Source organism: Pyxicephalus adspersus, chromosome 12 (assembly GCF_032062135.1).
Source record: "Pyxicephalus adspersus chromosome 12, UCB_Pads_2.0, whole genome shotgun sequence".
In the NCBI taxonomy this organism is placed as follows: Eukaryota; Metazoa; Chordata; class Amphibia; order Anura; family Pyxicephalidae; genus Pyxicephalus; species Pyxicephalus adspersus.
The window spans coordinates 41,166,790-41,193,623 of NC_092869.1; the positions used below are offsets into that span (position 1 = coordinate 41,166,790).

Consider the following 26,834-nt stretch of genomic DNA (forward strand, 5'->3'; position numbering starts at 1 on the left):
CTGTGCCCAGCAAGTTCAAGGGACAGGGTCTCTGCAAAGGGAGCCAATGTGAGCCATGCAGGGGAGTGATGACACAATCATCACAGTGCTCAGGCCAAGCTGTTAGGTGCAAGGTCTGAGTATTGGCAGAAAGTCACATTTCTCCTTATAAAGAGCACAGTGCTCATTTGTCGAAAGGATCACGAAAGATCACTTCCAGCAACACAAATTGTGTGTACGCAGCCTTAGGATTGGAGTTGCTTTTATTGTTGCACGAAATGTTTGTAATAGAGCTGCTTTTCTATGTTACCTATATTATCTTGCTGCAATCATCGGCACACATTAGAGAGGGTAATTAAGTAATTTTTGTCATCAATAAGTGGTAAAAACAGGGAGGATCTCAGTAGTTTTCATCTCTTTGGCGATTAGTAAGCACCTAATACAAGCCCATTCAAGTTGCCCCCATCCAGCTTGCAAAAATATATTCACCACAAGCCCGATAAAGATTTAAAGGTCATCACGCGAAAAAGTTTATTGAATTAAATTATTTTGAGAAGGATATACAAGTAAGCAAAATGCCATTGTATTTGTTTTGATAGAAAAACTTTATGGGACAGAAGTTATATACATATATCAGTCCGGTCTCCTCTTCTATGAGAAATATACAATTTTTGATAAGGCTGTTGAACTGGCAAGCATATCATTGTGATCAAAAAATGTTTGTTGTGTGTCACCTATTCAGAATCTGTACAAGTGGTTCCTTTACAGACCACAATAGTGCAAATGACAGTGAAAGCCATTATAGAACAAATCCTTTTAACTCTAATTTGTAAAAAATAAAACTCTTTAGAGTAGAAACACTTTATAAATAAGTTACATATCATGGTATACAAGAATAGATAGGAAATATCCTATTTTTTTTTTTTTGTTTTAAAAGAAAAAAACAAAAACAAAACCTCAGAATTTTATTTGCTAGGAATTTCTTTTTTTATGTGGGAATTCTCCATAACACTCTTAAATCTCTTTTTCGATAAGGCTTTGCTGTAAAGGAACTTCTATAGGAAATCTCGAGCTGGCATGTAAAAACAAGGTTGGAAAGCTCTAATTCTCTCCTCAGAAGTCAGATTAGGTGTGCATGTGTGTGATGTAACACCTAACTTGGGGTTAAAGTGAACCTGTAATAGATTTGACCTTATGAATTGAGCAAACCATCTCAGAACAGGCACTCCAAGCTCTTTTTTTAACCCTACCTACCTTCCTCATTACAAATTTTTAAACATGGGGTGCATCAAATGCAAAACATTTAACCCCTATGGGGTGCCCAAGCACACATTTAAATGAGAGCTGCTTTATATAAAAAAAAAAAAAAAAAGCATAGGCGCTTCCCTAGTTCAGAGGTTCCTGGGGTGCTGTATAGAAGAAAAAATTGCAGGCACCTTTGGATGACTGCTCTGGAGTCAAAACAATGTGTTAAGTTTACATCCTAAACTTTTAAGCATTTACCAGGCTTCTGTGGGATCAACAAATTTCATTTGTCATTATCGAGCTCAGGAGCCACCATACTCTTTACTGATTATTTCAGTATGGTGAACAATTAAGTTACAGTTACATCTTCACCAAAGCCACCACCGTGTCCAAGTGCGTTTCTGCAGCTCCTGTGTTGTCAAATATCACTACGGCCTCCTCTGTAGCAGCTTCTTCTGCGCTTTGAATAAACAGAAGTTCTTGTCCGTGATTTAGGCTAAAAGCTGGCGTGACTCCACTCAAATTTCCTGTGGTGAAAGCATTGGTGGTGGGGATCAGAGTACCTCCAACCTCTACAAAGGACACCTGGGTGGCTTCTCTGCACACTGCTTCTGCCAAAGTTGTTGGAACAGAAGAAGTACTCAGGACAGTTCTTGTGTGATCCACAACCTGTGAACAGTCGTCAGAAGATAGGTTGTGGTCACAAGATATTTCCAGTTCAGTTGCCTCAGTTTGGAGGTCACAGGTAAGATTTGAAGCAGGCTCTGTATCAGCTGCCTCTTTTGTATCATTCTGAACAATGTGAGTTTGGAGACTCAGAATTTCCTCTGCAAGTTGACAGGATAGGTTAATAGGATGGTCCTGTGACTGGGAAGGATCTGAGCTCTGTTCATAAGACAGGGATTCCTGTGAATGATCTATAGACTGTGTGTGTGGCTGCAGACTTTCTGCGACTTCCACTAGTAGATCGCCCGTTGCTGAAGTGGTGGTTTGTTCCACTTCTTCACTTGTAGAATCGGTACCAGGGTCGGGTGCTGAATCGAATGTTAATTGATTGTTATCATGCTGTCCAAGACCTGTTCAAGAAAGAGATTGTCATTACTAAATGTTGCCAGTCTTCTGGGTTAAGCTCTTCAGGGCAGGGTCCTCTCCTCCTCCCGTGTCATTGTCTGTCATTTGCAACCCCCATTTAATGTACAGCGCTGCGTAATATGTTGGCACTATTTAAATCCTGTTTATTAATATTATATTATTTATTAATAAGGACAGCCATCATCATTCAACCTACTTCCTCTGAGCCCAAACCATTATGGACATGCCACCTGGCCACAGAGTACACCTACACTAAATGGCATACCTACATTACTACATGTAGGGAATTCAATGCAGGTATAACAAATGGCAGGGGGGAAGGGTTTTTTTTATTTATTTTTTTTTTTTATGCAGGTAGCTTACCCCCACTATGCGATGTTTCACAATCTTCTGCAACTAAACCTTCTTCTTCAGTCTTGCTGTCAGCATCACCCATTTTTAACCGCTTTGATGGTGGCATCAACTCATCATCTGAAGACTAAGAATATGGCACATTAAAACAACAGTAAATCTAAAAGCTGTACAAATGTCTGTGATTAGGCAAGACCTATACCTCATCATTATGTTCCACAAACACCACTTTCTGCTGAGCAGTAACCGAAGAAGAAGATGGGGCGGCTTTGACTGTCATCTCTTTGGAAATGCCCAACGATTCTGCTACCTAGAGGAAATCAGAGAATTTCATAGTTATAGGTTGTAATCTCTTCAGGGCAGGGTCCACTCCTCCTCCTGTGTTAATCTGTCTGCAACCTCAATTTAATGTACAGCACTGCATAATATGTTGGCGCTATATCAATCCTTTTTCAATATTAATAATAGGTAGATCCTGCATTATTATTATTATTAATATTATTATACAGTATTTATATAGCGCCATCATATTACGCAGCGCTGTACAAAGTTCAAAGTCGTGTCACTAACTGTCCCTCAAAGGAGCTCACAATCTAATGTCCCTACTATAGTCATATGTGGTTAATGTAGTCTAAGGTCAATTTTAGGGGAAAGCCAAATAACTTAGCTGCATGTTTTTTTTGGGATGTGGGAGGAAACCGGAGTATCCTGAGGAAACCCACGCAGACACGGGGAGAACCTGCAAACTCCATGCAGATAGTGTCCTGGGTGGGATTCGAACCCAGGACCTAGCGCTGCAAAGGCTGGAGTCCTAACTCCTGAGCCACCGTGCTGCCCACATTATGGGTAAAAGGGACACCAACGGTAAACTCCATCCTCTTAACTTTCTTCTAAATCCTTAGTAAAGTTACAGTCAAACTCTGGGCTATTATAAAAGTAAACATAATTTAAAAATCTGTCTTACTTAGCTGATCATAGTTGCAAAGTTTTGGCAATTTGTGTGATCTAGACTCCCTTATTAAACAAATCCAGGTCAGTGGCTTATTTTTACATTACTGGTTAGGTTTATCCCTACATGAATCTTTAGTTTTGGATGAAGTGTGGAAGTGATAGCACCTCGGTCAGGTTCTTTATTGTGTCAAGCCACTGGAGAATATGTAATCCAATGGACCAAAAATATCCAAAAACAAAAGCACCTGGAGCTCTTTAGCAAAGCCATTTTACTCAACAACTACAGGAACAGCAAGTATTTAAATTCTCCAACATGGTGGATGTGTTAAATGTTTCCTAATGTAACAGCATCACTTCAAAATGAGTGCAAAAGCAAAAGTTTATTTTCTGGGATAGGGGGAACAATTACATTTTTTCACCATACAGTAGGTGGAACTTATCAAGCCACAACACACTCTTTCCATTTGTCTTGGTGATCGTTGTCAATAAATATATAAATGGTCCATATAGAGAACTCTCTTCCCAATTATTCAATTTAAGGTCACTACAAAGAAATGTAATCCTCGGATAAGGAAGCGATTCTTCACTGTAAGGTCTTTGAAAATGTGGAATCGGCTCCCTCAGGAACTAGTTTCAGCACGTTATATAGATTGCTTTAAGAAAAAGCTGGATGAAATCTAGAAGCACAGAATATAACCGGGTATTATGGCTTTAAAGTAAAGATAACAGAGACTGGGAACAGGGAACATCTGATTGCCTCATGGGATTGCCTCATTGGAGCAAATTGTACCAGGGGATTTTAGCCTATTTCTGGACCAACTCTGTCCATAGAGTTTTATATCTGGGATATGTTTATTTCCCTTGTGGTTGAACTTGAATTGACTTATGTCTTTTTAGGTTTTGAGGTCTATACATGACAAAATGTTATGGAAATCCAAAATCTGAACAGGGAGTGAAGTTAAATTGCTCCATGGGTAAGAATTTTATATTTATATTAAGGTCCTAGAGCTGGAAGTAAAGAGATTCCTATTGACACAATAAGAAAAAAATAAAACAAAACCCCTAATTGGGTTTTAACCCTTCCTGCTATGCAACCTAAAAAGTACAGGAACTTTTGACTGTGTGTACACTTTAAGCCCATCTTCCTATCATTTTTCAACTGCCAATGTTCCTACCGCTCACTGAAAGACATTTGTCCTTAAAAAGCTGAACAACTCAGCGTTGTTTCGGTTTTGCAGATCAGCAACATGCCATCTCACCTTAGTATCAGTTACTTCAAGAGGTTTTTCCACATTTTGATCCATGTTAATGACATACTCTTCTGCCAAGCTCTTCACCATAGAATGCAGCTTCTCAAATTCCCGATATACATGAGGAAACAATGGCTTAGTGTCCATGTGATCTTGTTTTACCTGTAAAGCAAAAATAAAAATAGAAAAAACATCTAAATGTGGAATGTACATATCAGGGCCCTCCAATGTATTACTATGCTCCATAAAGAAATAGTCACCCTAGATTTTTTTTTACCCTCCAATCACATCTGCATAAAAAACAGACAATCCTAAACCTCAAAGCCTGATTGAACCATGGGTCTAACACCATTGCTGCTAGAGCATTGCTTTCATTTTTCATTCACACATTAAAAAAAAATGATTTTTCCAACCTTTCATACATGTGCATGAAATGTGGACAAACTACGATACCCCTTATAGTCAATAGGCTGCACTTTAAAAGTCCTTACAGCTCAAAAGTTTAGAATAAACCACAACTTACGACCTGAACATTATTCCTTTCACTTTAGTGTGGGTGGTAATGCCACACAAGTATTACAAGTGGTACAAATGTGTGTGTCGATATTTTTGGAATCAAATTCAAGCTCCTGTGCTTTGCCTTCAAATCCCTTCACAGTTCTTGTCCCACTTACCTTCTACTGTCTTAATTCCTCCAATGACCTAATAATGACTTCCTCACTCATAACCTCGTCACACAAACGGCTCAAAGACATTTCTAGAGCTGCCCGGACTCTCCGAAATGGTCTTCCTCATTCTATTCGACATGCTCCTACTTTCTGCTTATTCAAAGGAGCACTTAAAACCAATATTTTCAAACTCACCTACCCGTCTGCTTCTGCCTTTTGAAACTGCCACTACTTCCCACCACTACATATCTCCCCTCCTATTGTGTGTTACTTCCCCCACATCTTAGAGTGTAAGCTCTTCAGGGCAGGCTCTCTTCTTGTTTCAATGTCTGTCATTTGCAACTCCTATTTAATCTACAGGGCTACGTAATATGTTGGCGCCATATAAATCCTGTTTATTAATAATAATAATAATTTGAGGCGGGTGCAGGGATTTTTTACTTACAGCCTGGGTAAAACATACACAGAAAGAGAATACAAACTTCCAATATACAAACCTTTAGGACCAAAAAGTCATAGACTGACAGCAGCTTGGTAAAGCTTGGTGCGACTTGTTCCTTTAAATCCTTCTCTTCACATTGCTGGATCATCTGTAAGAAAAAAATAATATATACTTTCTTGCAGTTATGTAAACACTGAAAAGTAAAATGCAAATGTTAGAATTTAGAGCAAGGAAGTTTCCAGATGTTATAGAAATAACTTAATTTGCTGTCCAATGACAATCTTACTTGCCACTGATGTTCTTTGATTGGACAAAGGAATGCCAGTGGGTGGAGCTTAGCAGAAAACACCAGAGAGAGTTAGTCACCAGCAGTGGTCTCACTGGCCCCTTTTAACTGGGTGCCCAACCTGGCAGTTTTTAGCAACCACCCGACTGTTTTTGGGTTCTGCTCCTGCTGTGGCCACTATGGCAAAATACCTGGTGCTTTGGGGAAGCATGTGACCTCTTTTCCATGATGTAGTGCCATCACATTATAAACCCCTAACTCTGCTATAATGATGGCTGCAAGAACAGAGCGGGCAGGTTGTGTCCAGAGACAACCCGCCCACTTCCCTGAGCCTGGGATCTGTACAGGGGGACATGGCCTGAGGCTCTGGCCACTGCGTCCCTCCAGCGTGGTCCTTCTACTGACTCGGGGGTGCACTGGGCAGAGCAGGTATTGACTGCATGAACCTTCTACCATCCTCATCCCATTGCTGGAAACATCTCTGCACATTGCCAGTTTCACCCAGTCTGTGTCCATCACAATGAGGATCTGATGAATGTTTAATAGAAGAGAAAAATGAACCAACAGCTCAGATTCATGTGGTTGTATGAACGTATATACGCACTTCTTTTACGCTTACTGCATGTTGTTCTACCGTCCCATTCCGCAATATTTTACGAGGACGTCCAAACCTCCTTCCAGTCATCTGCGGACGTCCTCTACGGGGGCTTGGCACCAGCACCATCTCCAAACCGTCCTTAGCCAAGGTGTGCTGACTGGATACGGTGGGGTTTGCAGGATCTTCCAACAATCTCTTTCGAGGCCTTGGGATCGGCTTCTACAACAAAAGAACAGCAAGTTACTTAGACATTAACAGTCACTGGCAGCAATAAATATTACCGGAGCTGGCTCGAGGGTTGGATTTGAGACCTCAACTTTTCTCTAAACTGAAATTAAGCCCTACTTCCTTATAAATTAAATATAAGACCCTTATAGTAGAGAGAGGATCCACAGTACATGACATCCAGATACAAAAATCTGTGCCCAACACCACTACATATAATCTCTGGGCTTCCTCTCCTATGTCCCCCATACATCTAAGAACTGGAATAGAGAGGATTGGAATAGAAATCCCTTTTTATGGCTCTAAATCCAAGGTCATGTGACATTGGTTTGAGCAAGGAGTTTCTTTGGACGTCCATATTACTTACCACCTGCATGGCATTGACAATTGGCTGTGCACCACCAGGGTCCACCCAGAATGAAGAATAGAGTTTGCAAGCCAGTAGATCAGTGCAAGGGGGCTTTCTGGAATGGGCACATCCTGATTACCTGCACCCAGAAACAGCACAGGGCAGCTGAGTTGTGCAAGAAAGGGGTTGACTGCCTACTTGGCCATTCTTTAAATTGTATTTGTAACGATCTGCCAAAAACCCAATGTGCTCCTAACCTCCAACACATCTACCCACTGTGGGGCAGCAAGGTGGCTCAGTGGTGCGCATTCTGGCCTTCTGGACACTATCTGCATGGAGTTTGCAGGTACTCCCCGTGTTTGCGTGGGTTTCCTCCAGGTACTCCAGTTTTCACCCACACTCCAAAAACATGCAGTTAGGTTAACTGCTTTCCCCCAAAATTGACCTTAGACTGTATTAATGACATATGACTATGGTAGGAACATTGGATTGTGAGCTCCTATGAGGAACAGCTAGTCACATGACTATGGTCCTTGTACAGAGCTACGTAACTTGTTGGCGCTATATAAATACTGTGTATTAATACTACCTGTAGACACATCTAGAAGGTGATCTCACCTTAGGTTCCACTGTTCCTCCGATGTCTCCGCTTTTCTTGTCTTCGACGACAAATGACGGATCCATCTGCCCATGGGCCGGGTAGAGTCTGTAGTGGCGGAACACCCCTCCTTTACCCATGTAGGACTTCTCACATTTCTGACACTGGAACAAGGAGTTTTTAACAGCGTACGTCTGCCCGTCCCTAGGTGCTTTCTCTTTGCTGCCATCTTCATCCTCTGAGCTGAGCTCTGAATATTCCTCGGAATCCACAGAGCTGTCTTGAATGGATTCTCCCACCTTCAGGAACTTGTAATCCTTGGCTTTGTGTTTGGGAGGCCGGGAGATCCGCCCAGAGCGGGTTTTAATCTTGGCGACCTTTTTTCGCTTCTGCCCTTTCTTTTGAGGCTTCTCGGTGTTGCCCAGCGCACAGCTGCCATATTGGTGGTGAGCTACGCAACACCCGTGCTCCTCAGCCGAATCCTCGCCCTCGTTATTGTCGTCTTGTTCTTTCACCTGCACGGGATTTTGCTGGATCATGACTTGAACAGGAGGCTGAACGGCTTTGACGACAAGGGGTTGCGCTGGCTGAGGGGTGGCCTTCACCTGCACCACCTGGGTGGTGACGACGGCGGTGTTATTGGTGCCCAAGTTCACGGGGTTGGAAAGGTTATCGTCTGCATTTACATCTTCGACGCTCTCAGATTTCAGGCCTGGAACTTGGACACAGATAGATTTTACCTGCTGGAAGAGAACAAGTAGACATTATTATTATTATTAATAAACAGGATTTATATAGCGCCAACATATTAAGCAGCGCTGAACAATAGGGGTTGCAAATGACAGACTGGGACACAGGAGGAGGAGAGAACGCTGCCCCGGAGAGGTTACAATAATAAAGCTCTGTCAACATCCAGATCTATAAAAGACATGAAGAGCGTGCACTGACTTCCTGCGCCTTTAACGCGTGTATCTGGATCTATGTGAATGAACACATTACAGACTTTATTCACAATTACATTGCAGCGTGCTACAGGCCCTTCCCTTGCAGAGTCTTTTAAAGCGTATCTAAACTCACAATTTTTACTTTACATAAAAGGTTAGACAACCATTTTATGTAAAGTAAAAATTTGGTCTGTGTTTTCTTTATGGAAATTAAAAAAAGGGGGGGTGCAGCACCACCCAGGCAAACTTTTTGGACTACTAGGCCATTTCAGGAGGTCAAATAGGCACACTAGGCCAGATGAAACTTGGTGTCCTTGGAAAGGTTTTTTATTTAAAAATACAGTATGATCAATGGGAAACATGATGTTGCCTGTTCTTGGAGAGAGATACAATATCAGGTTGTAATATGAGGAGTTCAAATAAAAAATAAACAAAATAATAAATAAAAATAAATAACCGTTATTAGAACAGGTTCAAAACATTTTTTTCTTGGAATGGGATTTTATAGGCGCTTTGTGCAATATTATACTTAATGACAAGAAAATACTAGTTTTGTTTCAAAGAAAATGTTTCTTTTAAAAAATTCACTGTGATCAGGATGAATTTAATCCAATTCATATGATAATATACTTATTTATTTAAATGTTTATCATGATTCATTATGCCAAGGTTAACGGTTTAGAGGTTAGCACTCTGGCCTTTGAAGAACTGGGTCCCAGGTTTGAATCTTGGCCAGGACACTATCTGCATGGGGTTTGCACGTTCTCCCCGTATCTGCGTGGGTTTGCTCCCACATTCCAAAAACATGCAGTTAGGTTAATTGGCTTCCCCCCAAAAATTGACCTTATACTGTAATAATGACATATGACTATAGTAGGGACAATAGATTGTGAGCTCCTTTGAGGGACCGCTAGAAACATGACTATGGGCTTTGTACAGCGTTGGGTAATATGTTGGTGATTTATAAGTATATTATATACTAATCATATATTAATCATTTGATAAATTATGCATTATTAGTTGATATAACTTTTGCATCTAGTCCCGTATAAGCACCTCACCAGGAACGCCCCATGAAGGGAAATCCCTCTCCTCCGAAATGCATACAGAGGAGAGGGGGTGTCCCCATACCCCGGAAGTGGCAATGCCGGCGGCAGTAAATGGGGAAGGGAGGCACAACAAGGATCAAGAGCTGCGGGTTGCAGACCCCTGCCAGGCCAGGGATTCGGCCGGATCGACCATTAAAATACTATGGAGCATTACGTCGGAACGGACTACTGCCTGGGCTGTATCTGGCCTAAAGGCCGGAGTTTGCCCACCCCTGGCCTGGGCAGTAGAGAATGAATGGGGGAACAAAGCCTCCCGGGATACCTAGGTCACGCATCCTAGGAGGCTCTTGGCCGCTCAGAGATACTCAGTCATGCGCAGGAGGAGACTTTTTGTGAAAAGAGAAAAAAATTGCCAACCTCACGCATGCGCAGTAAGATCAGCAAGTTTTTTTTCCCATCTACGTCACCCGATCTCACGCCTGGGTCAGGTGACGTAGGAAGAGGAACCCCGAAGAAGAGAAGATGGCGGGCAGGAAGATGGATACCAGAACGACACGGGACCTGATGAAAGAAACCTCCCGACCAATCGATTGCCCTGCCGGAATAAAGATAAGTACATTTTTTTTGTTTTGGGAGACTTTTGAGTTTAGTTCCTCTTTAAAAAAGTAGTCATGAGATAAAGAGTTTGTCACTCGTATTGACGCGCCATGCCTTGTTCTGTCCCTCAGCTACTTCCTGTCCCAGTGACAGCCATGCCACCTTTTGTAGTATGGGTGTCACAGGAACAGGAAGTGAGGAAAAATCTCCTCCAATGACCCATAATTTAAATCTAAAACAGAGTTTTGCCACCATGGCAGGGAATTTACCTTCTGGTTGATCCTGGTCACCTGGTTAGGGGCCCCTGGTCGTAGGGCCACTTGGTCAGCCACGTTTTTGAGCTGCAGCGCTGCGTCCATCATCACTGGCGCCCCAATGGTGCCCTCTCCCCCGGTCACCTCGGCCAGGGTGCCCCCGGGTACCAGGCTGCCGTCCGGTTGCACATAGTAGATGGTGTCGGTGTGGGCGATAGACTGCAGAAATTCCGAGCTAATATCCGTCGCCCTCATTTCCTCACCGGTCGCCCCTTGCAGTACCACCACCTGCTGCCCGGGCTCCAAGTCACCGCCGACCACCACCTGCATGAACTCCCCTGCCGCCTCTGCCGCCATTTTGTCGTGGCCGATCGGCGCCGCCATCTTGTTGGAGGTTGTGACGCACTTACAATCGCCGGTCAAACCGCCTCGATCTCTCCAAAGACCGATTCCTGGCCGTCCAGTGTTTCGTGTCGATCGGTACCGGTTCCGTTTCTAAGGGCGGGGATCCTCCCCTATTCTAAAAAGGTCAGGAGCAAGGGGCGTGGCTCAGCGCACTACGGCTCGCGATGAGCGCCAATCTCCTGAGCGCGTTTTGCCTCCCGCTTCATGTAGTCATGTGACCGTAGGATATGTCACCCCAGGAAGGCATGCCCAATCAATAGCCGAGAATAAAGAAACATGTGCCCAAGGCAATTGATAGCTGATGAACCACGAACACGTGTCCTTGTGCAATCCTAAACAGGGCTGTACAAAGTCATGCATGACAGATGTCCATCTACACACTTATAAATGCAAGAGGTCCTTTCAATAAAAATAAATTAAACATTACAAAACTACATTAATAAGGAAAGCAATTCCATAATAACTCAGATGAGAGTTATGCTCAAATTCAAAAGCACTGAATGTAATATAAGGTCATGTAAGGTAAGGACGGGGATAACACAGCACGTGCTGCCCTGCGGGCATTGGTGGATGTTGTAGCAGCCGCATAATGTAATTTGTGATAATTCCTATGAGCAAAACGTATCTGGCCCGTACGGGGATCGAACCCGCGACCTTGGCGTTATTAGCACCACGCTCTAACCAACTGAGCTAACCGGCCAAGCTGGTAGATTATCTTTCTTTGAAATTACATAATGCTGGAAAATATTACTAAAGGGGTCCTAAATGATATATCTGCCAAGCCAGAATATTAAAAGAGCTGGACAAATGAAGTTAAGAGGGCTGCAAGTATTGCGTCCCTATAACCCTATACCAGGGTTGTCAAACTCAAATACACAGTGGGACAAAATTTATTAATTGGTAACCTTTTTGCACAGACTAACAATAATAATAACAATATTCTCCTATGAAAATCCAACCATTCAAGTCCATGTCTTGGAGTAGCAAGGAAAAGTACAGCTGAGGGGGAGTGCTGGAAATGCCAGACGCGGCCAATGCGGGGCTAAATCTTATGAGTAGCCCGCTGCTGGAACTCTCTCTTCATTGAAATAGCGCCGCTACTAAAATTCCCTGCACTTGCGGCTATAAAACAATCCAATGCAGGGCAACGCATAGGCAGAGAGCCCCCTGGTCTATAGACGCGTGATTCCAGAAGTTGTAGTAGTGGCGCTATTTCAATGCAGTGGCGGACCAGCTTCATTTCTTATTTAGGATTCCTTTGCGGGCCAAAAAAGAGAACGTTGCGGGCCAGATTTGGCCAGAGTTTGACACCCCTGCTGTATACTATTTACAATGATTACAAAAAATTGGTTACTTATGGTTCCCACTCTTTAAGCTAGTTTCCAGAAATCATCATCCGCTCTGGAAGTTTGGTATCTTGATTATGTCATTGAATTATTTATCTTCGGGGTTAACAGCCTTTAGATAACATTACAGATGTAAATGTTATCCCTGATAAGTCACACTATTATCAACTCTGAACAGGGACGCAAGTTTGAATAACTACACACATATACATCCTTAACAACATTTACCTGGATGTCCTCTACATATGCCCAGCTCCTTTTATATCCTGGTACAAACCACATAGTCAAACACCACATATGCATGTGTTCTCTATCCCCTGAGGAAGCCTTTATAGGCGAAACGTGTCGGGTAAAAGAGTTAAATGACTATTTTGTGCCTGTGATGACACCTTATATGTTCACCAAATAAAGAAATTATATGTATGTATGTAATAGGAGCACTATGTCTAGAATTTGAACTAGCATAGGAGATCTGTGTTAGAACTCAGCTTTTCTTTTTTACTATTATGTTACTTTTTATTATATAATTAAATGAGTTACCTTTTTAAAAAACATATTGCCAAAAAAAAGCCTGCTCTCTCTTTCCCTTTCACATATTGACATAAAAGTGGACTAAGCATTTTACAAACTGTTGGTGGTATGTTTGGTGTAATTAATATTATTATTATCCTTTAACATGTCAACATTATGCAGCGCTGTGTATTATGTAGGGTGGTGCAGTATAGTACAGAATATTTAGGTTTTTAAACCCAGCAGTTTGTTGTCTGCACTGAAACCTATCATATTAGAACATGCATAGAGTTCTGATTTATTTATGTTTGGGCTCATTCTGAAATGAAACAAATAATGAACAGCAAGTACATTGCCTGCTGAATCAATAAAAATACAATAAATAGTAAAATATTATCAATCTTACAGTGGCTACATTCACTTGCAAAGACTTTCAGTATAGCCATCCCAATGTCTTTGTTCTAAATAAGCTTTTGGAGTCATGCAGCACACAGTTGCCCGGCTAGCTCAGTCGGTAGAGCATGAGACTCTTAATCTCAGGGTCGTGGGTTCGAGCCCCACGTTGGGCGCATCTTTTTTTTTTTTTCATTATGACATATATTTTGAAGCGGGTGAACAATTATTATTATATACCGCAATGCTGCCCTAAGAAAATGTTTTTTTTGTTTTTTTTTTATATTTCACTTATATATATGTTATATCCAGGGAGCCAGGCGTACATTTCCTGCACGTATCCCGAACATCTGAATGGGCGGAGTCAAGAGCGTTGTGACGTCTATCGTACGGAGACTCCGCCTTCTCTGGTGTCCTAGTGACAGGAGGTGGAGGCCTCATTGTCAGGGTTGTGAGCGGTTACCTAGGAGACGGTGATACAACATGGCAGCCTTGTGTTCTTCAGGCCAGTGCCCGGGTTCGTGAGGGAGAGGAGGGAGCGATGCCAGTGCCAGCCCCCGGCGCTCAGTCAGCTGTGAGAGGCTCTGTGTGGTGCCGGTGACACCATGAATAGTAAGTCAGTGCTGGAGCCAGTGTGTGAGGAGCTGAGCACTGGGCTGCCATAGAGGAGACATTGCTAATAATACTAAATTCATACAGGTCATGTGAATATGATTGTGAATGTGTTATGAATGTGTGTATTTTGGTGTTATAATATAATGCTCATTATCTCTGCAATAACATGGTGCCCATTTGGGATCTCAAGTCTGTAGGATGGGGAGAAAATTAAAAAATACAACTTACCTTTACAGGTGTGAAGCCGCCGATCCCTACACTAACCGGTCCAGTAGGTCCAACGCCGCCCAGACTTTTCGGTACGGACTGGACAGCGGGCGCCGCCATCTTCTTCCTACTTCTTCTGGCTTCTGTTCACATCACCCAGTCTTGCACTGCTGGGAGTGAGATCGGGTCATGTGTTTTCCTGAAAATGTAAAATGATCCTACGCATGTGCAGGAAGCCCCCTATGACACATGCCCAATCTCACACATGTGCAGGAAGCCCCCTATGACACATGCCCGATCTCACACATGTGCAGGAAGCCCCCTATGATGCATGCCCAATCTCACACATGTGCAGGAAGCCCCTTATAACGCATACCCGATCTCACACATGTGCAGGAAGCCCCCTATGGCACATGCCTGATCTCACACATGTGGAGGAAGCCCCCTATGACACATGCCCGATGTCACACATGTGCAGGAAGCCCCCTATGACACATGCCCGATGTCACACATGTGCAGGAAGCCCCTTATAACGCATACCCGATCTCACACATGTGCAGGAAGCCCCCTATGACACATGCCTGATCTCACACGTGCAGGAAGCCCCTTATAACCCATGCCCGATCTCACAGATGTGCAGGAAGCCCCCTAGGACTCATGCCCGATGACACATGCCTGATCTCACACATGTGCAGGAAGCCCCCTATGACACATGCCCGATCTCACACATGTGCAGGAAGCCCCCTATGACACATGCCTGATCTTATGCATGCACAGAAGGAGCAGCCTCCTGGGATATGTGACACAAGTATCTTAGAAGGCTGCAGGTTTCCCCTTAAGCTGCAGTGGTAAAAAACAGAAGGGAAGGGTCCACCACAAAATATATATATGGAAGGATAGCCACCCTTTTATATAATCTTAGAAATGTGGTGATAGGTCCCTTTTAGGTGGAAAGTTAACAAAATCTTCCTCAACAGGCGTTCCATTCCATCATGCTGTATACCAAGTGGCAGTATTTGCTCCCATCCTTACTTGTTCCTGCTTCATGATTTTTCCCCCCCCCCCCCCCTTCTATTCCTGCCTATTTGCCCCTCTCTACCAGTTCTTATCTGAGATTCCCTCCCCCCTCATTTCTGCCCAATAACAGATTTAACTTAATTAACTTAATAAATGGGCGAGTGCCTTTTTTTTTTGGCCTGTGTCACCCCACAGGTAACCCCCCCCCCCACCTATGATAAGGTATTTGGTGCCCCATTGACCGATAGAACATACATAAGCCCCCAACATGAACTGTAAAATCAATAAAACAACAGAATAGCAACTGCAAACAACATACCAGTTTTCATAAACGTCCTCAGTTATTCTTCATCTCTGCAGGGTTTGATGAAGGAGACCATGTGTATAAGATGACATCCCTATCATTGCGGGAGCAATTAAATGCCAGGGAGGCAGAAAGGTATTGGACCTTTCATAGGACAGTTTGGTAATGCTGCCCCAGTAGCCTAATGACCCGTGACAAGTTGCCATGTTTTTGCTCCTCATACAATGTTACACCGTCCTCTTGCATCATTGCAACCCTATCAAAAATAATTTACCTCTGAGTATGGGGCACACCCGAGGCTGCCATCTTCTCCTGGAACCCAGCTTTGTGATCTTATTCCTAATAATAATATTGACAACTTGTCTTATTTTTACTGGCTTGGTTGGTAAAATACCAGCCAGGAGGCAACCCTAGGCACGTCTGAGTTTTGCTGCCTATAACCTGGAGGTCTAGTTATAAATCAGTGAATCTGACATTCACTGAAACATTCCCTGGTTGAGAATCAATTAATGCAAATGAAACAAATGGACCTGGAAAATTCCCCAGCAAAGAATGTAGCAAATGTCAGATTCACTGCTTTTTGGTGTCTGAGTGTCTTGGCCCGGGGCCAATGCTAGAATTCCTTCGGGAGGCTCCAGCATTGGATCATGGCATTGATAATGTACAGTTAAACTTTTCCACATAGTTCCACAATAAAACAAGTGAAAACATTCACAAATGTGAATAAGTAGCTTGCATGTGAGCTGCACTCCATTTATCCTATAACTGTTCCAAGTAGGTGAGTTCTACAATACTGGAAAAGATAGACTATCATAAGAGAACCTGGGTGATCTAGCAAACCTTTATTTCTTAAAAATCATCTGTTATCAAATATTCTCAGTAATGGACCAAATCCATTCCAGGTTTGCCAGAATCAGGTCCATTCTCTCTTTGGGCCTAATTTATAAAATCTCTCCAAGGATGGAGAGGATACACTTTCATCAGTGAACCTGGAATGAATCTGGTCCAGGTTTCAAAACATTTGCTAACAAATAGCAAATGACTTTGAAGAAATCCATACCAAGTTTGCTGAATCACCCAGCTTCACTGATGAAAGTGTTTTCCCTCCAGGTCCATTATATCCTGATGATTGTCACAGAAAATAAAGGTAAATCTTTCTGAGTTGCCAGCAAAGCAATAGGTGGGGAGATATCTGGGAGGAAAAAGAAGTGGGGGAGGAAAGTGACAGGCATGTTGTGTAAAGTGCAGTACAGTTTTTATACCCAGGCTGCAAATCAGCATCTTCAGCAAAACATGTCTTCCTTTAAATTATTACAATTGTTTCTCGGGTTAATTTCAGATCTCCTAGTCTTGTATACATTCCTTCTCTTCGCATTTACCAAGACTTGATAAAGAATGACTTCTCAAACCTCCGAAACATGTTGGATGTTATTGAATACAACATGAAGTGGACTTCATAAAATAGGGCTGATTTAATAAAGCTCTCCAGACTGGAGAAGATAAATTATCAAGGGGGACCTGGGTGATCCAGCAAACCTGAGATGTATTTTTTTAAAGAATTTTCTATTTGCTAGTAAATGCCTTAAATCCTGGATCCATTCCAGGATTTGCTGTATGACCCAGGTTCTCCCATGATCTTCTCCAGTCTTGTAAATAAATCAGGCCCAATGTGTCTGGTGCTTTTCTTCTTTGCACCCCATCTAATACATGCTCATTCCAAATTCTTTTGTTCTCTGGTTCCTACTACATTTGGTAACAATCCAGATGAACATAACAACACCTAAAACATTTAACTTTTTTATGTTTTATTCCAGGGTACAAGAAAATAAATAAAATAGGTGAAGGGACCTTTTCGGAGGTTGTGAAGGTTCAAAGTTTAAAAGATGGAAACTACTACGCTTGTAAGAAGATGAAGCAAGTTTTCAAAAGGTACACAAGCTTTGTGAATTACTGCCATGTTCAGGGGTATAAATAAACTTTATAGAGCCCGGTGCAAGATAACGCAATGACTAACTAGCTAACAAATGACTTTTAAGAAATCCATTCCAGCTTTACTGATAAAAGTGTATCCTCTCCAGTTTTGGAGAGCTTTAATAAATCAGGTCCATTGTGTACAAAGAAGTGCTGCAGGCGCTAAATTGGAGAGGAGTTGGTTCTTGCACAATGTGTTCATTCATAAATAACCCCCTAGACCAACCTTACATTTTGTTGTGATTTTAAAAATTTTAGTTAAGAGCAAACTTCAGGGGAAAATAAACTACTCTTGCAGTGGGACCCCCTGTGCTTGTTCTGACCAGGGGCTTATGAATTAGTTGATATACTTAGGCTGTGTACTGATTTTCCTGAGCTGAAGGTCTGTGATTACCTCAACCATAAAACTAGCTTCTGTTCAGCTCTTCCCCAATATCAAGCCATAACCCATCACTAAGCAATCAACACAGTAAATGTTGTTTTCTAATGGGAGGGATGCAGCGGGGTGCTTCCTGCTTGTTCTTCCCATTCAACCACTGTTGTCTGTTCTACTGTCTCTGAAAATGACTACTAACAATCATTTGCAGGGACTATTGCTGAGCATGTATATGGGCTGTTAATGTATTTCTCTTACCTCTGGCAGCAGGAGTTCTCTTCTTCTACTTGATGCTCTGGAATGTTGGTTGACCCGTTGTGTATTACTGTATGGTGCAGGATTGCTGGTCCCGCAATATATGGGATAGACATGACAGATCAGTAAAGGGAAGAGGGTTTTGTGGACTGGTTGCACAAGGAGGAGGAAGGAGTCATATAACTAAACAAATATAAATCTTCTAGATTGTAAGCTCTTTGGGGCAGGGTCCTCTCCTCCTGTGTCACTGTCTGTATTCAGTCTGTCATTTGCAACCCCTATTTATTGTACAGCGCTCTGTAATATGTTGGCGCTATATAAATCCTGTTTATTAATAATAACAATAATAATAATAATAAAATCACCTTATCCATCATCAAAGGGTTACCTCTTGCAGTAAAGAAAAGGGCTCAATGTAAGTTTAATTCTTTATTTATCAGATTTCACTTTATGCAACATAAATCCAAGAAATTACAGCTTGATATTAATAAATGACATATCTATTTTTCTTCCTCCTCAAGCACAGAGCAAGTGAATAATCTGAGAGAAATCCAAGCGCTAAGGAGGCTTAGTCCACACCCCAACATCCTCAGTCTACATGAAGTGCTTTTGTACGTATCCCATTTTCTACTTATTTTCTGAATGTGAAATGAATTTATTGATTCGTGTTGCATGGTTTTCTATTACATTCCAATATAAAATGCAGGTTATCTGCTTTCACAGTTTGTAGATATGAGTCCTGAGTCACAGATATTCTTTCTGGATTAATCCGAATGTTTTTTTTTTGTGTTCCAGCGACAGGAAATCGGGATGCCTGGCTCTCATTTGTGAATTGATGGATATGAATATCTATGAGCTGATAAGAGGTAAATGAATTCTGCATTAGAAATCCTTTCTCAGCGTTGGTAATTGTATAACCAAATCTACCTCCTTGCACTAAATAAAGCTTGGGTTCATGTATATTTGGAAATCTGGCTTTATTTTATACATAATAGGTGATCAGCAAATATTTGCTATCCCTCAATGCAACCTCATCTTTTATATTTTACTAAAACTAGTAAGTGTAAGTGAGGATTTTATTGTGAGTAAAAGTAAGTGAGGATTTTATTGTATAGAAGATAAAGGAATAATATTAATAGGAACTCGCCTACCCATCTTCTTCTGTCTCTAAAAACCCTCTCTACTTACCCACCATTCGATATCCCCCCTCCTATTGTATGCTGCTTCCCCAACTCTTAGATTGCTTTGGGCAGTGATTTAATGTAGATAAATATGTAGTTTGCTAAAGCTCTGTGTTATTTTCTTCTTTTTTTTTATTGTTATGTGTGCTTTTCAGCCGCTTCCTCCTAATATTTTTAATAATAAACAGTATTTATATAGCGCCAACATATTACAGTGCGCTGTACATAAAATTGGGGTTGCAAATGACAGATACAAACAATGACACAGGAAGAGGAAGAGAGGAGCTTACAAGCTAAGAGTTGGTGAAGCAGCATTGAATAGGAGGGGGAATATAGAATAGTGGGTAAGTAGTGAGGGTCTTAAAAGACAGAAGAAGAGGGATAGGTGAGTTCCTATTATTATTAACATTCCTTTATCTTCTATACAATATAATCCTCACTCACTCATTTTGATAAAGAAAAAAAGATGAGGTTATATAGTTAAGTTGAAAAAAGACAGTCCATTAAATTCAACCACAAGGGGAATAAACATATCCCAGAAATAAAACCGTATGGACATAGTTGGTCCTGAGGAAGGTAAAAAAACCCTGGTACAATTTGCTCCAACAGAAAAAAAATTCCTTCCTGATTATATGATTATATGATGTTCCCTGGATCAGCAGTCTCTGTTATCTTTACTTTAAAGCCTTAATCCCCAGTTATATTCTGTGCTACTAGAGATCATCCAGCTTTTTCTTAAAGCAATCTATAGAACTTGCTGAAACTACTTCCTGAGGGAGCCGTTTCAACATTTTCACAGACCTTAAGCTGCGTACACACGGCAAATTTTTCTCGCCCGATAATCGGTATCGGCCAATTATCGGGCGAAAATCTGCCGTGTGTACAGTCGGTCGTCGTCCATCGTCCGACGACCGTCCTGGCGGATCCATGGACGATGGACGACGACCGATCCTAATGAAAGGGAAGGGGAGAGCGCACAGCAGGGTGCCGCTCCGTCGCTCTCCCCCTCCCCTCTCCATAGAGCATGAACGGTGCTGTATGTACAGCATCGTTCATGCATCGTGCAGTCTTTTCTCGTTGGAAAGGATCGTGAAAGATCCTTTCCAACGAGAAAAATTGCAGGTGTGTACGCAGCTTTACAGTGAAGAATCCCTTTCTTATCCGGAGATTAAACCTTCTAGTGTTGTGTTGAGAGATAGCAAATATTTGCTGATCACCTGTCACTGTCTTGCCTGGCATCAGTCATTAAGGTCTTGGGCACCCTGGAGATAAAAGTAAGCAAAAGTAAGAAAAGTAAGCAAGGGAGAGAGGCTCTGGTGTCAGGTGTGGGGGCCAGCATGTACCCCAGCTTGTAAAAGTTAAATATATCTACCACCTAGCTCGCAGTTGACTTTAAGGTTTACCTCCACTGCCCCCAGGTACTTTGCACCCTTTATCATTTTTTATACTGAATAATAAGTGTCAGGAATAAAGCTTTGCATGTCAAGCTCTATTTTGTTGTTATGTACAAAACAGCTGCTGCTATGTAAAGAAACCTAAATACATGCATGTACATGTTTATCCTGGGAACCCGAGATCTCAATGGAGGTGGATCTGTTCCTCTAAGATTGTTTGCTCTGAGAACAGGGAAATGGGTTAATCATTTACTCATATTGCTTGTTGTGAATTGAGCAGCTCTTGGGATAGTAATGTGACCAAGCGGAGACTCACTGGGCCTAATTTCTTAAAGCTCTCCAAGGCTAAAGATAATAGACTTTCATCAGTGAAGCTAGGTGATCCAGCAAACCTGAAATGGATTTCTTTAGTCATTTGCTATTTGCCAGCAAATGTTTTAAATCCTGCACCAGATCCATTTCAGCTTTGTTGGATCACCCAGCTTCACTAATGAAAGTGTATCCTCTCCATCCTTGGAGAGCTTTAATAAATCAGGCCCAGTGGGTGAACACAGCATGTATGAAGCAGTTACAGATCAGTATAGTATTCCTTGTAAAAGGATAATATATAAAGTACATACAGCAGCACTATCTTTTATTACACTGTGCATGGAAAAGCATTTTATTGTTACTTCTGCAAGTATTTAAAAATCTTTTACATTTTCCAATAATAAGATTTTATTGGCTTGTACATTTTGTACAGTTTGAACAACACACATTTTGTTTTTGTATTTTATATTACCTCTCTATATGATAACCTCTTGGCCCCACTTTGCAATACTGAGGTCCGGAGTTTATCACCCACGGGGGTAATATGCGTACACGGATTGTGAGTTCTCTTCATTAATATGTGGGTGTACATACATAGAATATAATCAATGATGTATGGGTGATAACAGGGCTGCATTTATTTGTGTCTTTACATCTACCTGATATGTAACTCACATTTTTTGTGAGAATGACTAACCTGATAGGTGGATATTTAAGCTGTAAATGAAAATTGTAGAAACAAGCGGACAATAATGGGTCTGATTTAATAACGCTTTCCAAGGCTGGAGAGGATAGACTTTCATTGGTGAAGCTGGGTGATCTAGCACAGTGTTTTCCAACCACTTTTCTGCGGCACACCAGTGTGCCGTGTGAGATCTTCAGCTGTGCCGCTGGAATTTATCCATGTCAGGCTAGGATCGCCATGAGTGTGAGTGGATCTTGGTGCCGTGGCTCAGTTCTGCCCTGCCTTACCCCTCCCTGCTGTTAAACAGCTGCCGGCTGCACGTCTATAGGGATGCTGGAGATGTGTTTCTGTGTGAAAGGGCTCCATGTAACAATGGGGAGGGTTTGGCAGTTCTTTCCTTCCGTTATTCTTCTATGACAGCTGAACTGTAGCTTTCCTGTCACTATAGTCTTGTAGTGCAATGTTCTGCCATTCAATGTCTCATTACCGCCAATCACTTCTGTGGCATTTTTATTGTTGGTAGATCATTTTGACTTGGTCATTTAAAAAGTAGCTTGCGAGCCAAAAAAGTATGGGCACCACTGTCATAGTTCCCGGCTTGTGATAGCACGGGACCCATAGTGTGACAAAGGAATACAGAGGCTGCTCTCTCTCTCCGCTCTCTGCGCCCTCTCTGCACGCTCTCTATCTGCTCTCTCTTTCTCTGCTTTCTCTCTCTCTCTCTCTGCCCTCTCCCTTTTCTATCTGCTCTTGCTCTCTCTCTCTCTCTGCGCCCTCTCTGCACGCTCTCTATCTGCTCTCTCTTTCTCTGCTTTCTCTCTCTCTCTCTCTGCCCTCTCCCTTTTCTATCTGCTCTTGCTCTCTCTCTCTCTCTCTGCTCTCTGCGCCCTCTCTGCACGCTCTCTATCTGCTCTCTCTTTCTCTGCTTTCTCTCTCTCTCTCTCTGCCCTCCCTTTTCTATCTGCTCTTGCTCTCTCTCTCTCTCCCTCTATCTGCTTGTTTTCTCTCTCCGCTTTCTTTCTCTCCTTCTCTGCTCTCTCTCTGCTCTGTCTCTGTTCTCTCCCTTTCTGCTCTCTCACTTTCTCTCTGTGCTCCCTCTCCCTCTCTTCCTGTGCTCTCTCTCTCTTCTCTCTCTCCCCACTTTCTTGCTCTCTCCCTCTCTGCTCTCTCCCTCTATGCTCTCTCTCCTTCTCTGCTCTGTCTCTGCTCTCTCTCTGCTCTGTCTCTGCTCTCTCCCTCTCTGCTCTCTCTCTCTGCTCTGTCCCTTTCTGCTCTCTCTCTTCTCTCTCACTTTCCCTCTCCCTCTCTGCTCTCTCTTTCCCCCTCTGCTCTCTCTTTCTCTCTGTGCTCTCTCTCTTTGCTTTCTTTATCTCTCTCTCTCCCCACTGTCTTTATCTCTCTCTCTCTCTCCCTTTCTGCTCTCTATCTGCTCTCTCTCTCTCTCTCTCTCTTTCTCTCTGTGCTCTTTCTCTCTCCTTTCTTTTTTCTCTCCCTCTCTGCTCTCCCCCCCCCCTCTCTCTCTCTCTCTCTCTTTCTCTGCCTCTCTGGTTGGGTGAGTCATATTGCACCTTAGATAGAACTTCTTTTTATGTATGTTCTTATAACTTGAAGGCATATACTTGTTTCTTTCCCTGTATCCAGTATCTTGATTTCTAGTGTTTGTAAAATTCTAACTTTCAGGGGGTTGTAATTATACTTTCCTTTTTTGTAGAGTGGCTGCTACATGTCACTTGACAAATATTTGACAAAGGCTTTAAAGCTGCCTCATTTGTTTCCAGCATTTTTACTCAGATCAATATTTGGGTATAGCATGTTACTGGGTACTGCAGTAACCATACATCATTCCAGAATATAACTAAATGGAACAGAGATTTACATTAACAGACAAGAATGAAGAGTGCAAAAATATACCTACTAAAATATGACACAGTTTGCACAAAATGTCTTGCACTCTATTATTTTAAAGTTTAGCAGCTTCTTAGCAAGTCTGGTGTTACAAATGTTAATTTGGCAGGTGTAATTTTGTTGAATTAAATGTGGGAGTCTCCAGCTCCAGTGTTATGCTTATGCACAGATAGTGGAGTGATTGGGCTAATAACATATAAAAACTATTTGAGCCAGGAGTTTGCACATGTTCATTTGTTTTTAATATTTTAATCTGCAAAATGATCATTTTAAAGCGGAACTAAAGTAAGAATAAATAAAGAATTGTATTGTGCCATACATGTTCATGCTGTTATGCAAGGTAAACAATATATCATTTTAAATATAAAGTATACTTGGTATATATATAAATAAATATATGTTTATCATTTTTATGGTTGGTAGATCATTTTGACTTTTATTTTAAAAGTAGCTTGCAATCAAAAAAGTGTGGGCACCCCTGATCCAAGTCTTCTAAACAGGCCCAGGTCTCGCACCTGGGTGAGTATAAATAAATTGAGAAACTATATTGTCATTAAATATATTGTATTAAGCTACGTACACACGTCAGATTTTTATCGCCCGATAATCGGCATTCACTTGATTGATTTATGTTACACAGAATTATGATCTGTTTTTGTTACTTTAAACTAATACAATTGAGTTTGCAGTGAAAAAGTTTTCTCTTTTCTATTCTTTTCACAACTATAAAGGATATATAAAAAGATTTTTATTTGTTTTGTTACTATAAAGGCAGAAGCGGGGTTGCAAAGCTTTTTTTTGTGTTTTGTTCATATTATTTGTGTCCGTAAGATTTTTGTTCTAGAGATATCGCCCACGCTGCTCATCGCTTTAACTTTACTTCTATCTCACAGAGCGAAGACACCCATTAAACGATAATAAAATCCGTAATTATATGTACCAGCTGTGCAAATCCCTGGAGCACATTCACAGGTAAGCCGGAGTGCACTGGATTTTATTAGGTAGAAGCCTGGATTGTACATCCAGGATGTGGTACATGTATTTTGTGTTCTTTGGGTTTTCTGCCAAGAGACAATCTCAGACTTGTTATATAACATCTGTTACCTGTGACTTTTCAGTCTCCTTACAGCTTATTCTTCAGGTTGAATCAGATTTATATCCTCTGGAGCAGTTCCGTTGTCTTGAATAGTATGGTGGCAGGAGCAGTGCACTATGGGAGGAACCTATGCGAGTTTACTTTTTGTCAATAAACAATACAGTTTAAAGTGGCCTTTTGTACCTTTTACTATTAAAATAACTTCAGAGAATTCCTGCTACATTTACTATATCAACAGATCACAGTACATTAGTGGGGTGGTCAGTGGGAAGAATTCCTCTTACATTGCTGGCCATTGGGAAGAATGTCACCCTTACAGGTATCCAAAAACATCATTGGTGTCACTTATACTGACCTGAGAAGCACAAACTGCTTCAAGAACCTCCAGCAACCTCTGGAAGAACCCTGGGGTTACACAGATTCCTGGTTGAGAAACCCTGATTTAAAGTCCATAGTAATCATAAACACCTTACCGTGTCAAAGAATATCTTCCCCAGCAAGTGTATGTTTCTTTTCCCACCGTGTCATCCACCATTGCACACATTTCTGTGCTATTCCATTTTGCTATTTATGGTAAACACTATATTTGTTCTACTACTATTTTTGAGACCTGTATTAGTAATCTTTTTGCCTAAAGTTATTTGTATGGTTGTTACAGAAATGGAATCTTTCATCGTGATGTTAAGCCAGAAAATATTCTTATCAAGGTAAGACATTTATTTCACAGTAAATACACTATGAGTTCTATTTATAAAATATTCCCCTGTCATACTTGTTTATTTTCTATTGTGACAGCTGTGCATTCTTGTTTTAATAGTGGGGATATGACCATCTGTGGGCGGATTTCAGAGGAATTATTTAAATAATAATAATAGGAATAATTTAGAAGTAGAAGCCTTAGAAGCCTTTATGTCCAATAGTCCATCACACTTATATGAACTTGTTGGACATCCCTTTCCCAAATCACAGATATTAAATTGGAAGTACAGTCTGACATAACATAACATAAATAGAAGCCTATTTACCAACTGATCACCTATATAGTTATGTTACTGGTCTTTTCCCAATGTTATTCCTGTAAAATCACATTTTCCCTATTTTGCAGTACATTCCCTTTAGTATTATCACTACACAATATTTTTTATATCGCCAACATATTAGCACAGTGTTAGCAGCTATAATACATGCTTGGGTCATATCTTATTCAGAGGTAAGACTGTTCAAGTAAGAAAAAGCATTGTCAATTAATCTATGTTCTCCTGGTTTGTTTAATTAGCAATTGGAATTTTTTTTACCTACACCCCTACATTAAATAATCACAGCAGGAGCTAAGTGCCTGCACACTTCCAGTAGGTTCTGAAGAAAAGTGAAACTAAGTCAGTTTAAACTCTTTAGGTACTAATTTAAAAGAAAGGGATTCTGTTTCTAGAAGTATTGAGTAGCAAAAGTGTGACAAATCTATTGGAGCAGAGGGGAAATTGTGACTTTTGATTTTTGCTTTAATATGCCCCTACCTCCGCCTTTTGCAGCTATAACATCTTCCGCTGCTCTGGGAAAATATTCTAGTTTTTTTGGAGATGTTTGTGCTTATTCAGGCAAACAAAAATAATTTTTAAGGTCAGGTACTGATCATGAATGAAAAGACCTGGCTTGAAATCAGTGTTTTAATTTATTCTAAGAGTTCTTAATAGGGATAGGGTCATAGCTCTGTGCAGGCCATCAAGGTTCCCCACACCAAACTCAACAAACCATATCTTTATGGGGCTGGCTTTCTGGAACTGAAAGAATAAAATGCTGGAACAAAAAAACCCTCCTTAAACTTTAGTCAGGAAGTGCAGAATTGTCTTTTTTTGCTGTACCATTACTAGTCTCCTGGGAACATATGAATTCCGTATTCTGAAGGGTTGTCCACATAATAAAGAAAAACAAGTAAGCAAACAGAAATGGAGGGATTTACCTGTGCAAGACATTGCTATTGATAGGAATT

At 41.4% G+C, this 26,834-nt stretch overlaps 2 protein-coding genes and 2 non-coding genes across 5 annotated transcripts in view; 2 read left to right on the forward strand and 2 right to left on the reverse strand.

The window, feature by feature from the left end:
- Positions 1-481: 481 nt before the first annotated feature.
- Positions 482-11,449, reverse strand: ZNF839 (zinc finger protein 839). 2 transcript variants are annotated; one of them, XM_072427571.1, is made up of 8 exons: positions 10,894-11,449; positions 8,055-8,774; positions 6,869-7,081; positions 6,034-6,126; positions 4,878-5,030; positions 2,870-2,977; positions 2,680-2,794; positions 482-2,300 (listed from the first exon to the last, which is right to left on the reverse strand). In XM_072427571.1, exons 1-8 carry the CDS (start codon positions 11,260-11,262, stop codon positions 1,585-1,587), a joined length of 2,487 nt encoding a protein of 828 aa, XP_072283672.1. In that variant the 5' UTR covers positions 11,263-11,449; the 3' UTR covers positions 482-1,584. The 2 variants fall into 2 exon arrangements, with proteins under 2 accessions (XP_072283672.1, XP_072283671.1); XM_072427570.1 differs by having other exon boundaries at positions 8,055-8,777; positions 10,894-11,448.
- Positions 11,450-11,909: 460 nt separating this feature from the next.
- Positions 11,910-11,983, reverse strand: TRNAI-AAU (transfer RNA isoleucine (anticodon AAU)). The gene has a single exon. It is a non-coding gene; the product is annotated as a tRNA-Ile (tRNA).
- Positions 11,984-13,635: 1,652 nt separating this feature from the next.
- Positions 13,636-13,708, forward strand: TRNAK-CUU (transfer RNA lysine (anticodon CUU)). Its single transcript has one exon. It is a non-coding gene; the product is annotated as a tRNA-Lys (tRNA).
- A 296-nt stretch (positions 13,709-14,004) lies between these two features.
- The window catches only part of MOK (MOK protein kinase), a gene marked incomplete in the record, with an annotated part of 24,949 nt that continues 12,119 nt past the window's right edge, over positions 14,005-26,834 (forward strand). Inside the window, 7 exon segments of the mRNA XM_072427861.1 lie at positions 14,005-14,144; positions 14,384-14,446; positions 17,490-17,604; positions 18,799-18,888; positions 19,073-19,143; positions 24,645-24,723; positions 25,506-25,554. Of these exon segments, the coding sequence (XP_072283962.1) occupies positions 14,138-14,144; positions 14,384-14,446; positions 17,490-17,604; positions 18,799-18,888; positions 19,073-19,143; positions 24,645-24,723; positions 25,506-25,554 (474 nt within the window).